This window comes from Myxocyprinus asiaticus, chromosome 4 (genome assembly GCF_019703515.2).
Source record: "Myxocyprinus asiaticus isolate MX2 ecotype Aquarium Trade chromosome 4, UBuf_Myxa_2, whole genome shotgun sequence".
NCBI classification, from domain to species: Eukaryota; Metazoa; Chordata; class Actinopteri; order Cypriniformes; family Catostomidae; genus Myxocyprinus; species Myxocyprinus asiaticus.
Genome location: NC_059347.1, coordinates 7,384,553 through 7,400,063, shown reverse-complemented (window position 1 = coordinate 7,400,063; position 15,511 = coordinate 7,384,553). Strand labels below are relative to the sequence as shown.

The following is a 15,511-nucleotide window of genomic DNA, read 5'->3' as shown; positions in this document are numbered from 1 at the left end:
CAATTCATTCACATAACAACTTAAATGTACTTCTATTATGATATGAACATGTTTTCAATTTCTGAATTTAAATTCGATTTTGAATTTTCTTATTTTCTTTATTTAATTTCTTTGTAGGGCAATGGCATAAAATGGTGGATAAAAGTATATTTTTCCAAAAACATATGAAACCAACTTAAATACAAAGATAAAATCTCTAATGTTTACTAGATTATTTTCTTTTTCATCATGATGGGAATTTTTATATGTCAGTGACCCATATATGAAACAAAACATCAATTCGTAATGGCATGATAACCACATTCTGTTATGATTTCATAGCTCAAAAACTGGCAGCAACACCCCCATCTATCAGAAATATGTGAGTTAACATCTAATCATCTTACTGACATTGACTTTGTTGGACGACACTGGTGCAAAAAGCAAATGTGTTCTTCATAAGAAGATGAACGTGTATGAAATTTCAAGACTGTAGCTCAAAATTTTACATTACCATTTCTAGGCAACCACAGCACTAATTAATTCCATAATTTGAGATTAATACATTTAGCAGCATTAAAAAATCTGTGTGAAATGCAACTTGTGTTATCATCTTCTAAAAATTCTGTAAGTCTTTACAACTATTTCACTGTTTGATCATACCAAAAGGTTTTGTGATTCATGTGAAGATTTTAAAATGCATTGTTAAAAATCCAAAAAAGTGAATAATCCTGAACACAGGAAACTGCCATGGGTCCAAGAGGCAAAATTTGTTCTTCATATCAGTTTTCAAATGGAAGGTTCTGACCTAAAAATGGGTCGCAGGTCTGTTCTGATAGGGCTGCGGACAGCAGGGAAAAAATTTACTAAATTACTCTCGATATAACTGAAAATTATATAAAATGGTTATTTTAAAATTATCAACAAAAAATCAAGATGTAGGTATACACCATATACACTGGCAGCCAAAAGTTTGGAAAAATGTACAGATTTAGCTGTTTCAGAAGGAAATTGTTACTTTAATTCACCAAAGTGGCATTCAACTGATCACAAAGTATAGTCAGGACATTACTGATGTAAAAAACAGCACCATCACTATTTGAAAAAAGTCATTTTTGATCAAATCTAGACAGGCCCCATTTCCAGCAGCCATCACTCCAACACCTTATCCTTGAGTAATCGTGCTAAATTACTAATTTGGTACTAGAAAATCACTTGCCATTATATCAAACACTGTTGAAAGCTATTTGATTCATTAAATGAAGCTTAACTTTGTCTTTGTGTTTGTTTTTAAGTTGCCACAGTATGCAATAGACTGGCATGTCTTAAGGTAAAAAATATTAGGTCAAAAATGGCAACCAAAAAAAAAAAAAAAAGAAACAGCTTTCTCTAGAAACTCATCAGTCAGTCATTGTTTCGAGGAATGAAGGCTATACAATGCTTGAAATTGCATACAAAGGTGTACACTACAGTCTTCAAAGACAAAGAACAACTGGCTCTAACAAGGACAGAAAGAGATGTGGAAAGCCAGATGTTCAACTAAACAAGAGGATAAGTACATCAGAGTCTCTAGTTTGAGAAACAGATGCCTCACATGTCCTCAGCTGACGGCTTCATTGAATTCTACCCGCTCAAAACCAGTTTCATGTACAACAGTAAAGAGAAGACTCAGGGGTGCAGGCCTTATGGGAAGAATTGCAAAGAAAAAGCCACTTTTGAAACAGAAAAAGAAAAGGTTAGAGTGGGCAAAGAAACACTGACATTGGACAACAGATATGGATCTTAAACCCATTGAGCCTTTGTCTGATCAGCTAGACTGTAATTTGCGTGAGAAGTGCCCGACAAGACAGCCACATCTATGGCAAGTGCTACAGGAATTGTGGGGTGAAATGTCACCTGAGTATCTGGACAAACTGACAGCTAGAAACTGCCAAGGATCTGCAAAGCTGTCATTGCTGTACGTGGATGATTTTTTGATGAGAACTCTTTGAAGTAGTTTAAGACATTTACATTTTTTTCAAATTGTAATAGTAATTATTCATGTTATTAAAGTCCTGACTATACATTGTGGTCACTTTGGTGAATAAAAGTACCAATTTCTTTCCATAAGAGCAAAATCTGTACATTATTCCAAACTTTTGGCCGCCAGTCAAATCTGAAATTTTCAAAATAATGAAATTAATCGTGATTAAGTATTTTAATCTATTGACACTCCTAGTTTCAGGGGGATGGGGGCCTTCAAATATTGTCTTGATCAATGGGGGGCCTTGGAGTCAAAAAGGTTGAGAACCACTGCTATATGATAATGTTTTATGAAAGACGTTTTGGTAGATGGTTCCTCACTAATGAGTCTGTTCTGTGCTTTCAGGTGAAAAACCGCACCAGTGCAGTATCTGCTGGCGTTCATTTTCACTGAAGGATTATCTTATCAAACACATGGTCACGCACACGGGCGTCCGAGCGTATCAGTGCAGCATCTGCAACAAACGCTTCACCCAGAAGAGCTCGCTCAACGTCCACATGCGCTTGCACCGCGGAGAAAAATCCTACGAGTGCTACATCTGCAAGAAGAAGTTCTCCCACAAGACCTTGCTGGAGCGCCACATGACCCTGCACAGCACTGGAACGGGGGTCTCGGGGGTCAATGCCACGGGAAACACCAGTGGTCCCGCATCCATCCCGGTTCCGATAGCCGTTCCAGAGCCAGGAGCAGGAGTGGTGGCTCTCGCCATGCCGGCGGGAGCGGGCAGAGCAGGGGGCGGAGTCGGAAGCACTGGAGTGGGCATTGCTGCAGAAGCAGGTTGCCAGGAGGGGACCACCTACATGTGCTCCGTGTGCCCAGTCAAGTTTGACCAAATCGAGCACTTCAATGACCACATGCGCAAGCATGTCTCCGACGGATAAGTACACATAAAAAAAAACTTACGTAAACATGAAAAGAATGAAATGATAAAGAAAACGGCACTAGATTTTTTTTTTTTTTTTTTTTTTTTTTTCGTATATTGGGGCATGAAGAGTAATGAGTATAGACACTGGCACATTAAGGTTTCTAGAAAAAGAAGCATTTTATTTCTTTTCTTTTCTTTTCTTTTTTTTTTTTTTTTTTTTTTTTTTTTTTTTTTTTTTGTGTGTCCTTGCTATTCTTAAAGAATAAAAAAGATGGTGGCCTTAAGGCTGTGTAGTTGGAAAATGATCCACTGGCTGGATCCATACTACTGGCCTCTAAATATGTATGCTTTCCTTAAAATACTGATTTATGTGTTGAACACTACCGAAAGGTCTGCGAAAGAACACACACACACACACACACACACACAAGAAAGAACAGTCACATGCACATATACACTAACACATAAACAAACACAAATACACATACCCATGCATGCACTCACACGCACAAACTACTTATACACCTTTATATATGGTAGAGGTATTTCGTACGTATGTGTATTTGTGCATGTGAGCGTGTGTGTGTGTGTGCAAAACAATTGCAGTGAATTTTTTAACTTGTAGATCTTTTCCCATGTAGACCGTACTGGACACTATAAGCGTCCAAGCTTACTGTGGTATATATATATATATATATATATATATATATATATATATATATATATATATATATATATATATATATTAAAAAAAAAGTAATTTGGCTCTAGAATTATTTAAAGATATGATGGTCACGTGTTTGCCTTTATCGTGCGATAGGACTAGGAGAGTTGTTCAATTTGACACTGGGTTTTTATTTATTATTATGGCATTGAGGGATGATGATGTTGTTGTTGTAAAGGTACAAGCCAGTTTTAATGACTGTACTAAAATGGGAATTTTTGTGAGTGGTATTGTGAACGATTATTATGATTAAGATTTTTTTCCCACCACATTTTTGATGGTTAAGGTCAATTTTACACAAAAAAATAATAATAATAAAATAAAAAAATAAAAAACGTTTATAACTTACAGTATTCGAGCAAAAACTATGAATGCCGTTAAGAATTTCCAATTCGTTTCGCATACACTGCCACTAAGACGACTGTTAGTTGACCTCTTCCACTTCAAAACGAAATGTGATACAAAGTTCCTTTTTATCTTTGGACAATTGATTTGTTCTTTTCATCTGTTCCCTGATTTTGTTTCAAAAAAAGAAAGTGAGGAAAATGGCAGATTTTAGTATGCAAACAGATCCAGAACCCAAGTTAATTGCTGCTCCTCACACGCTCACTTGGAGACTGTTAACAGCTGTAGAATCCAATGTGATGTGTATATTTCTATTATTATTATTATTTGTTCGTGAACATGTTAAGCTATTTAGAGCCGAGGGCTAGGTTAGATCAAAAGTGAACTGGACAGAAATAACCTCCTGAACGAATAAAAACCTCTATATTTCCTGTTGGTGGCGACTACTATGACTCAGCTGTTTGGGCCGGTGGGGTGATTCAAATGCACTACTTCTGTTCCTACGGCCCCACCTAGTGGCTCAAACGGCCGTCAGTGTTTGTTGCCTGACAGGACATACAGAGGACGCTAGAGAGACAGAGAAGGACATAGGGACACAAGGCAACAGAAACATCTACTGAACCACAATAAAATAAACACGGTCATCCATTTTTAAATATACCACAGATTTGCAGAGAAACATTCCCAATTGTATCACATTGTGTGTGTAGAGTGTACTTTGGAAGTTAGGAAAGAAAGTTTGTAATTTTGGTGTTACATCACTCGAAAGTTCATATTTGGCTATGTTGTACACTTATTTTATGGTTAAGAAACACTCATCTGCCGTGCAACTGCAATCTGGCAATTTTGCTCACTTATATGAGTAGATACACCTTTGTAGTGTAGTTCAAATGATGACGAAACACACAATCACAATTTATTTAGACTTTTTTCCTTTTTGGAATTTTGGTCGAATAAGTTGTAGGTTTTTAAAAAAAAACAACTGTGCTACTTTGCACATTTACTTCAAAATCCTGTGCTTAAACATGAATTATTTTACTTAAGAAATGAAATTCTATGATTTTCATTTTTTTTTTTTTTTTTCATTGTTTATAAAGGAAATATCTTTCTTAAAAGCTTGATAAGAGGACTGCATTGTTTTCTTGCATATATGTTGCACTGCTTAAACCAATAAGTGCACTACTGTTACCAGAGATGTTCTAGTTTTTAGAGATAATCATTTTTTATTATCAAATATTTGGTTCTATAGTTCACCTGTGTTTGAGTAGGTTTGTTCCTTTTTTTGATTAGATGAAATTAAATTTCTTGGCTTTGTTATCATCACTTACTATTGTATTTACTTTGTGCTGTTTATGCAAGCATTTTTTTGTTTGTTTGTTTGTTTATTTATATTGTGAGCTTTGTCAGATCCTTGATGTACCCCCCCCCCCATACATCCCACCAACACCCCCCAGCGCAGTTAATTCTTTGAAGCAAATTCTCCGTTTTCTTCTCAATCAAAAAGCATTAATACCAAACTAAATAAATAAAAAAAACCTTCAAAAAAATCACACAAAAAGAAGAAAAAAATTGTAGTGTGTGCCTAAATAGATGATTCATGTCTTTCAGAACAAGAACGTTTCTATTAGAGGGTCGTTGTGCAAAGCTTTTTAGTGCTGTCTAGGGATCAAACTAATTTGTGTGCGTGTGTGTGTTTGTATGAGCTTGTGTGGTGTGCAACATGTTTGTGTGTATATTCCTCTGGTATGTCTCAATATGTGTGTTATACAATCTGTGATGCCTGAACTGTAGGGCTTCCTTTGCAATATGCAGTACAGGTACGGCAACAGTGACAACATGTTATTTTACAAACTTAGAAGTGCATTTGGTAACTTTCTCAAGAACAATCATTGCTATTTTCCCTAACATAAATAACAAGAGGAACGTGATGCTGTTAAGGCCCATCAGATATGATCTAGCGCAACACAAAGGATGCCCCAGTGTGTGAACTCTACGAATATAGACCTCCTCTCAACCATGCTGAATATTCTGCATGTACTCAAGTGCTATGAGACCAAACATCACTTTTTACTCAATTATGCTGCAAAGCTTGGCTACAGGCTGTGATGTATCAGTCCGAGGTGTTACCTTAGATTAGGATACGTGTTTGTTGGTCTGTTCTTCTCATTTGAAAGGATTTTCAGATCTTCAAATTGAGTTTTTGTCAGCTTCTTGAGAGGAACTGCTCCTGGTGCTACAGCGTAGGGTCTTGGTGTACCAAACGGTTGTGCTGAGAAGCAAAATGAGAAGTTTTGTTGCGGTCACATTTGGGAGGTTTTGATAATAGAGATTTTTGGTGGTGGTTTTGGTGGTGGTGGTGGTGGTGGTAGTGCTGTCTGTATTCTAATCTCATCCATTTTTTGTTTTGTTGGTGGTTGTGGCCATAGTTGATATCATTCAACACAGAGATTTTCCTTTCTCAGCCAATCAGAGGGTGTTTTTTGGCAGAAATGGAAAATTATTATCTTAAGAATTACACAATCATTTTTAAAATATTAATATTGTGTACAGTGGGGTTTAAAAGTTTGAGACCACATTGAAAGTCCAGGATTCAAATCTAGGCTATTTAAAATTGGACATAAGCAAAACTATAGAATGATAAAAAAAAATAAAAATAAAAAAAGAAACGTTACGACATAAAATGAAAAATACATATTCAAGATTGTGCACTATTTCTTGGTCATTAATCAAATAATCACATTTGTGACACTGACCATATTAACTCCTTTGTAAAAAAAAAAATAATAATAATAATAATAACAACAATAAATTCTGATTTCCTTGCTTCCATTGAAGCACACAAGATGTTCTTTGAAACATTCTCAAATCATGTTGGATAACATGGATCATCTGAGGAATTCTAAATTTTAATTCATTTTTCATTACATTTTTTCACTCAAATGGTGATGCTGCTAATAATATTTATAATTACAAAAAATGCTACATAGAAGCATTTTCACTACTGGTCTCAGATTTTCAGACTCTGATTTATACCAGATCAGTAATAATCCTTGTGGAATTTGAAAAATTGAAACATTTACAGCAGCAAAAATTACTTTTCTCTATTCACAGCAAAATAACATTGTACCAGAAGATACGTACAGGTATATCCCTAGTAGAGGGTCGGGCCAGTTTATGCATGAATATTCCTACACATTAAAGCTTAAGTGTGTAACTTTTTTTAATGTTAAAATACTTTCTCCTATCCCAGCCGAATAGCCAGTGACAGCTATAAGTAAGTCATTCGTCGGTTGATTTCCTCGAAAACTGTATGCACTGTGCTAAAAATATTACTTGTGATATTGCTTGTTTTGAGCGACCCATCCAGCCCGAAGCAACAACATTGACTCGACCAATGGCGTGAGTTTGGGGTGGGACTATCTGTTTGTATGATCAATGGCTGATGGTGGGAGTGTTCGAAAAAACTGTTTGAATTAAGAAGTGATCACACCCATGCCCTATTCCCTTCAAAGTCTTTATAATCCACTGTGAGAGCTTTGGAGGGCTGAAAGGTGTGGGGCTCCAAAATAAAAGTAATTCAGAACTCACTTTTTAAGTCATTTTTATTGGAAATTCGGTTTGAAGCGCTCTTACAGCATGACTGTCATGATTGTTCTCCCTTCAAAGTGCTCTTCGGACGCTGATTATCCCGTTTGGAACATAGGGAAGGTTTATTTTTGCAGTTCTGTTTGGTGATGCTAGAGGCGCAGAAATTACACACTTCAGCTTTAAATCTCCTAATAAGTGCGACAAGAAAGAGCAGATGATTAGATATCATTTTCAAATGGTTTGTTAGATGAGGTTCAAAATAACAAAAAAAAATCCTTGCATTGGCCATCATGGCTGTCCTTACAGATAGCCTCAGTGATATTTGAATAAAGCAACCAAATGCACTATTGCTTGTAAAGGTGCTGTTGCAATTCATTAAGTCTATTTTACACAAGGGAACTATTTTAGAGAATATACCAACCTTGCAATACAGTATTGGAAAACTGTCTCGTAGAAGTTATGAAGGACATACACGTACCACTACATGCAAATGTATCGTAATTTCTCTGCTCATTTTGGTATGGATTCATAACCATGCATGGAGACAGTGTCACCGGTCCAAGTATCAGGCTTCATTGTTGAAGTACTATGACATTATTGTGATTCTATGTTTGTTTATATGTAAAAAGGAAAAACAATGGCAACAACAACAACAAAAAATCATTTTATTTCACAAAGACTTTGTTTAGCCTAAATTGTGTAGTTTGTGAAAGTGTGAAAAACCTGCACGAAAATGTTTAGGTGCAATCCAGATGCTTAAATGTCATAGTCTGCTCATTATTCATTACATCTAGACTGGACACCGTTCTTGTGGGTTCTAAAAAGCACTATGGGGATCACTTCAGTGGGGTAGTTCAGATAGACGTTTTTTTTTTTTTTTAATTACAGTATATATTTATGGTTCATAAGTGTAGAATTAGCTCCTATTTTTGTTTCTGTTGTTGCTGAAAATGGTCATTTTAGAATACATACTGTAATAATTTTTTTCAGTGTACAATAGATACAGCATCTTCTTTGCTAATACGGTAAGTTTTTGTTGTAGGACTATCACCTACTTTTCTCCTTGCTTTTTTAAAAAAGGTACATTTTTTTAGTACTTAGTTTATAAATGACATCTATTTCGAAATGATAGCTTGTGGGCAGAAAAGACAGGCCTTGGAAAACACATTACCAATATTTATATAAGAGCAAAACATGTATTGTTCCCTGAATTAAATTAATATGACTTGTAACCGCTGTAATTATTTGTTTAATTATTTGCTCGGATACAAAGCGCACAAAAAAAAAAAAAAAATTAAAATAAAAAAAAATTAGTAAACATTTTAAATAAAAGCTTTTAGTAAATACTTTTTTTTAATATATATATATATAATTTAGATTCAGACTATTTTTTCTCTGTCTCCCCATATACTGTATCATTGATATTGTACCCTTTTTAAATAATCAGACTCAAACTAACATTGCTTCGTTTAAATCTTTCATCTGGCAGTTATATCTTTGATTCTAGCAAACAACTTTATCTTCTCTACACACTGGTCAAGAATAATTCAAAAAGAGGATATTCTCATCAGCATCTATGATACAGTACTGTAACCCAAATATACCACCTAACACTGTACATGTGGAGTTTTACAATGCCTCTCCTTTGTAGAAGAAAAAAATGAAGTGCCTCTTTTTACAGCTCCAAGCTTAATAAAGCTCACAATAATACTGTTATTTTTATTCTATGATAATAGTACTTTCACAAAACAGTAAAAATCACTGCCTAAAATGAAACACGTACAGTTAACTGTCAACACATCCCTCTATGAGGCAAGTATGCGGATTACCAGCAATAATAGAGATGAAAAATAGATCTGAAAAGAAAGAAAAAAACTTGACTTGTAACGTTTGAGGACCATTATTAAGTAAGGGTGTTCTGTTGTCTTTCAACCCCTGAAATCACCAAAATAAAGCTTATTTTATACTACAATATACAGTGTTATATTGTGTCCAAAGTGCCCCTGTTAAAATTAATAAAAAAAAAAAACAAATACATGTTTGCATACATGTTTTAATTTCATTTCATATTTTTCAAACTGCCTTTAGAGTTTCATGGTTAAATAAGCCACACATTGTATATGCCCTTCTTAAAATATCTGCATTTTCAGTATGCAGTTTATTGGACCCAGGTTGTCCAAATCAATTTGTTCTTCCTGTTCTATTTCCTCTTCCTCTCTTCTTCTTGATTCTTTCCTGCTGAATTTGCTTGAGATGACATCTTTCCTTTCAAGGATGTTATTACTAAATGCCATTAAGCAGTGTTTGTTATGATCAACATAATATCGTGAAAACAATACTCAAAGTTATGTTAGCATGTGTCTGTTGTCCTGTTTTCTAACACTGCTCTCTTTTTATTACAGCTCTAAATGGTATTCTATTCACTACTGATTATATGATATTATTCTGCTTGTATCATATGCTCAAATCCAAAGAAAAAGCATTTACTCTATTTATGACTGCAAAGGGTTCTTTTTTTTTTTTCAGAAACAATAGAACATTTTACATATTTACAGGATAAAGTAAAAAACAGATTTTAACAGGAAAAACAAGCAAACATAGTAACAAAATATCTTTAGATGAAGCATATATTTATGAAAGTTCAGATACTGCAGTATACTAATCACACAAGGCATACTTGTAATATTAATGCTGACCAAGGGCGTAGATTTGGCTTGAAAATTGGGTGGGGGTGTTTTAAACATCCCCCCCGGAATCTACGCCCCTGCTGCTGACTATAACAGTTTTAAATGTCTTAAAGATGAAGTGTGTAATTTTTTCAATGATAAATACTTTGTCCTGTCCCAGCAGAGATGACTGTAAGTAAGCCTTCCGTAGGTTGATTGATTCCCCCATAAAGTGTAAACACTGACTCTGACATCTTGCCAAGTCCAACATAGCAACATTGACTCAACCAGAGCATGAGTTTGGGGCAGGACTGTTTGACGTCCAATGGAAGACAGGGGGAGTGTTTAGGAAACCTGTTTTAAAACAGTTATTACATTCGCAACTCTGGTTGGTGAAATTACACACTTCAGCTTTAAGGGCCAGCAAGGAATTGGAGACAGATGGTGGTCCTTGTACTAAGCTGTAAGAAGTGATGATGATACCTTCTCTTACCTGTGACCTGCATGTCTTGTGTTGTCTATATCTCCCTCAATCACAGTCTATGTAGAAAGGAAAAAAATCTGTCCTATTAAAATTCAATCTGTTGAGTTGTTTATGGCACCTCAGTTGACCGGTAACAGTGTGAGTTTTATAGGCCAATTACCAAATAGTAAATCAACTAAACAATTCATGTAACAAGTTTGTTCTTCGACTGTCTAACTATAATGTGGTCATAATTTTGAATTCCTAAAAGAATACATTTTCCATATCAATCACTACTGGTTGAAAAACTATTCGGTGTCATATTTGCCCTGCAATATTTTATTGCTGTTTTATAATTCCCATGTAATACTGAAAATCTACCGACAGATCAGTCCAAACCCACATGGTCCCATTCACACTGTCAAAACATGCCAAATGGTCATTTACACATTGACTACAAATTAATGCAATACTCAAGTAGATATTAAAGGCTGCCTGTTACTCAGGGTTGGGCAAATTTCAGAATTTAAGAATAGCCACCCTTTCAGTTCATAAGTTAGACTGAATTTGAATAGATCCAACATCAGTTTTGCAACGAAACATAAATAATTACATAATTCCTTTTGATTAATTGTGCCTTTTTGAATGATTTCTCAATGGATTAGACACATTTCTCTGAACTACCACTAAAATATCCACAAATTGTTGCCAAATAACTTTATAAAAGTACATTTGAATCTCTTCATTTTATAATTAAGGGAGAAAATTAGGAGATGATGTGTTCTTCCATCACAGTCCATAAAACGAGAGTTAATTTATTAAATATATGTAAATTAAATACAAATTTCTTTCTGAAGAATTTCTTTGAATTTCGATGAACTTTGTGAATCAGGATTTGAATTGGAATTTAAAAGGCATTCTCAATTCAGTTCTGAAAGGTCCACAACCCTGCTGTTACTGGTGATCTGCGACAGGTTTATGGTTTTTCCTTTTAGCAGTTGCCTTTTGGGCAGTTAATTGCTTTGAAAATGATGTGGGTTTGTGTCACAGGTTTTCTGATACTCTGGTCTTTAGGACTGTAAGAGCAGCAATATCATTAACACATCATTGTAAATTTACAAGTACCTTGTCAGTACATTTTTTTTTCTTCCATAAATTGCTTTTCATTTTAAATAGATCCCACAGAAATAAACTTAATTGTACATACGTGATGTTGTACAAAATCATATTGTAAAGTTAAATTCTTAAGCTATCCGTCATATCTCTCTCTGTATATGGCAATTATTTCATGAGAGCAGTTTAATTTCATGTTCATTCACATAAGACTTTCTATGTACTTAAGAAACATTTAACAATCATACACATCACAAATTTGTAACTGCAAAAGTTGGGATATTTACAGTATATTCCTTTGGCAGATGCTTTTGACAATGTGATCTACACGTATTGTGTATAGGTAAGAAGTAGGTTAGCGTAACAGATATATAATACACTTATCTCTTTAAAAATATTACATTTCTTGGAATTTGTACTTCATATATTTACCATTAAACAAAATATGATTTCATGTAGTAGAAAAGAATTTATTAATTATCATTGTCCATTTCAAACAATAATATTTTGATTTGCTGGCATTTCGATTTAGTCTGCCAAATTATTTCACTCTGTTTTGATTTGTTTTGACCAATGCTGAATTGATGTATTAAACTCACAGAAAAGCTGGAAAGACAATACTGTTAAAATCGGTTTAAATCTTTCATATTGATCATTCGGTAAGCTTACTCATATTTTATCATTCTAAAACGTTTTTGTTTTTTGTTTTTTACTCCGTTTAATGAATAATCAAGGATACCCCTCATCGTACCCCCTAAATACCCCTCCTCTATGACATTTACTAAATTGACTTTGAAGTTTTTTTTCTTCGCCTTGTTGTTTACAATGTATTTATTTCTTTCCTTTCCTCTTTACAGCTTAGCATATATAATATACAATTTAAAATAATATAAAAGCGTACATAATTTAAAAGAAATGTTAAATTAAAGAAGAAAAGGTCTGTTTATAGACATTATTTTACTGTCACCAGTCAAATTCTTTTTCCAGGTTTTAATCTAAAAATGCTGTAATCCATAGAAACTGGTTGACTCTTCCATTGACCAAGGGTGTTTGCCTTTTAATCGTCCTCAAATAATGTATATTTCAACTGGGGGAGGAATTTATTTAAACTGCTTCATATAATAAGTGTCATTGATTCGCTTGCTTTTCTGTGTATGTGTGTGTATGTGTGTGTGTGTGTGTGGTTATTTTAACTTTTAATTTGAACCATTTAACCTTTGTTTCAACCATTTTTATTGTACCAAATGTGCTAATGCCTGAGCAACGCAAAGCGGGGAAGTTAATATATAGTCCAAAGCTCCAAAAATCATTAAAAATGCTTATTGAAGTTAGAAAAGTCTATCCAAAATATAGTCTGTAAAGTTTAGGTTTCTGTCGACACCTAAGAATGATTTCTTTACATTCATTTTAAGCATATTTATATATATATATATATATATATATATAATGAGCAAAACATCATGAAACTCATTTAGGCTGAAATCTGAAACATGTTTAAACATTTCTAAACAAGATTACTTGTCAAATATGTTCAGAATTGTTCATTTTGTGCCGTGTTAACATTAGGTTGTTGTTTAATAAGTGTATTCTGTACATGTAGGCCACCATGTTACTTATCCAATAGAAATCTGACAAAGCAGAGAAGATTTGACTTAGTGCAGCACATTTTTTCACCCAAGATTCCATAATGGCTCAAGCAACAGCTTACATTCATTCATCAAAGTTAACTGGTTGTTGAATATTATTAGCTTCAAGAACATCATTTTTTTAATCAAAGAAAATTAATATTACAAATGAATTGCACTGATGGGAGATGTTATTGATTTGCTATTTTCCTGAGTGTTTTTGTTTAAACTTTTCTGTCTTCTGTATTTTCGCTGCTCTGCTACAGTGCAATGCATTCTAAGATTCTCTTTCATTTGTCAAGCTGGACCAAGTCTTTATTTGTTGTGTTTGCACATAACTGTTCATTTTTTGTACCATTAAGAAAGTTGACAAATCAATAAATTAACAGTTCCCAGTCATATAATACAATCTGGTTCATTAACCCCCCAAAAATAATTCAAATAAAACAGCTCTATAACAGATTTTCCAGCATTGTTTTTTAAACTCAAAATTAAATATTACCTAATTTTAATAATGGAATCATTTAACATAAAACAACACATAAATGTATCTGTTGATATATTGGTGCCATCATTTGATCTTTAGGACCAAATTCCCCTTTTTGTTTGTAACATGCAATGTAATCATATAAAGATAATTCAGATGTGAATACTTGTATGGAAATGTGCATATCATTGTGAAATCCAACCCCTTGGCAAACAGACAGTGTTGTAATATGATGCAGCATGGGCTTCTTTTACCTTATTTTGCTTTGTTGGGTTAGATATGCTTTATATATACACTTTTATTTACAAAAATAGAAAGAATGTAGAGGATGTAATCTCCATTTTCAGACATCAAGCTTCTTGTTTTTTCGGTTCTGTGCTATGAAGTCATTTAAGGAAAACCTGGTTGATTTTAAAATGCTATTAGACACTATTTAAAGCCATATCTGATGCCTTGTTTTTTTCTTCTTCTTGCGCTTAATACTCGCTTTATTTTCACAAACTTCATATTAAAACTTTCCAAACTGAGCAGATGTGGAGCTGTTGTAGTAAAGGTACTAAATATCTTACAGTATTCAAACAACCCTAAAATTATATGCTATATTAGTCATTGTCATATGTTTTATAGTCTTCAAAAGTTAGTCAAATTATTGTTGTGAAAAATGTGTTTGCTTTGTAATACCTGCTGTTTAGAGATACGAAATAAGGTTCTTTTAGTGTGTGTACCAGGCCATTTTGCTCTATTTTTAAAATGTCGAACACTGGACTAAAGTGATTTTTTTTTTTTCTTTGTTTTTTTTTTTTTCTAAAGTTATTATTTGTGAGACGTGGTCACAAGGCAGCACAGCATATTGAATTCTTGCAATCAACACATTCAACAATTTTCTTCAACTACTAGGGGTTGTCTACACTCAACTTCCTGGCCCATTTTGGTGGGAAAAACCTAAAGCAATGCATCCATCCATTTTTAAATCACCATAATCCCATAGTTAAACCGTTTCCCACATAGCAGAAGAAATCTTTTTAAAACACTCCCTCTGTAAAATAACTGCATGATGTTCAAATATCAAAAGGGAAACCACTCATCTAATACAACAACTGAAAGAAACCACTAAGTATAGAACTCTCTGTCAACCAAAACCCACGGTTGATCCCTGTAGCAATCCTCTTTGACTCAAAAATCCAAATACCACTTATCACACCAGAAAAGAGTTTTGCACTAAAATTATTCTTGGTCTTCTTTGATAAATAGCAATAGAACACTTAACACACACTTACACAAACCATGTAAAACAACAAAAGCTTTCTGTGCTCTTAAAGTATGCTGTTTAAAAAAAAAATGGTGATTTTTGTTTGTGTATACAGGCACAATATGGAAGATGTGTGATAATACTAAAGCTGTAAACTTGGATATAAATGCTGTTAAAGAGAATACATGTAACATGTCCGAGTTTTAGGTACAGTACATGTTATACTTCCTGTTTCCTTGTGTGGTCATTTTGAAAAATATCCTTTTTTTTTTTTTTTTTTTTTTACAAACCCTGAGGAAAAAAAAGAGGTGAAGAAGGCAGTCTGTCCCAGAAGCATGAAGACATTTTGTGTTGTGGTATTTTAACACTAATAAAATATTTATA

General features: G+C 33.9%; 1 protein-coding gene across 8 annotated transcripts in view; it reads left to right on the top strand.

The window, feature by feature from the left end:
• LOC127435645 (zinc finger and BTB domain-containing protein 20-like) overlaps positions 1 to 15,511 on the top strand; it is a 138,070-nt gene that overhangs the window by 99,552 nt on the left and 23,007 nt on the right. For all 8 annotated transcript variants that reach the window (XM_051689283.1, XM_051689311.1, XM_051689306.1 and 5 more), the window contains one exon: positions 2,348 to 2,883. In XM_051689283.1, coding sequence (XP_051545243.1) covers positions 2,348 to 2,883 — 536 coding nt within the window. The remainder of the gene's footprint in view (positions 1 to 2,347; positions 2,884 to 15,511) is intronic.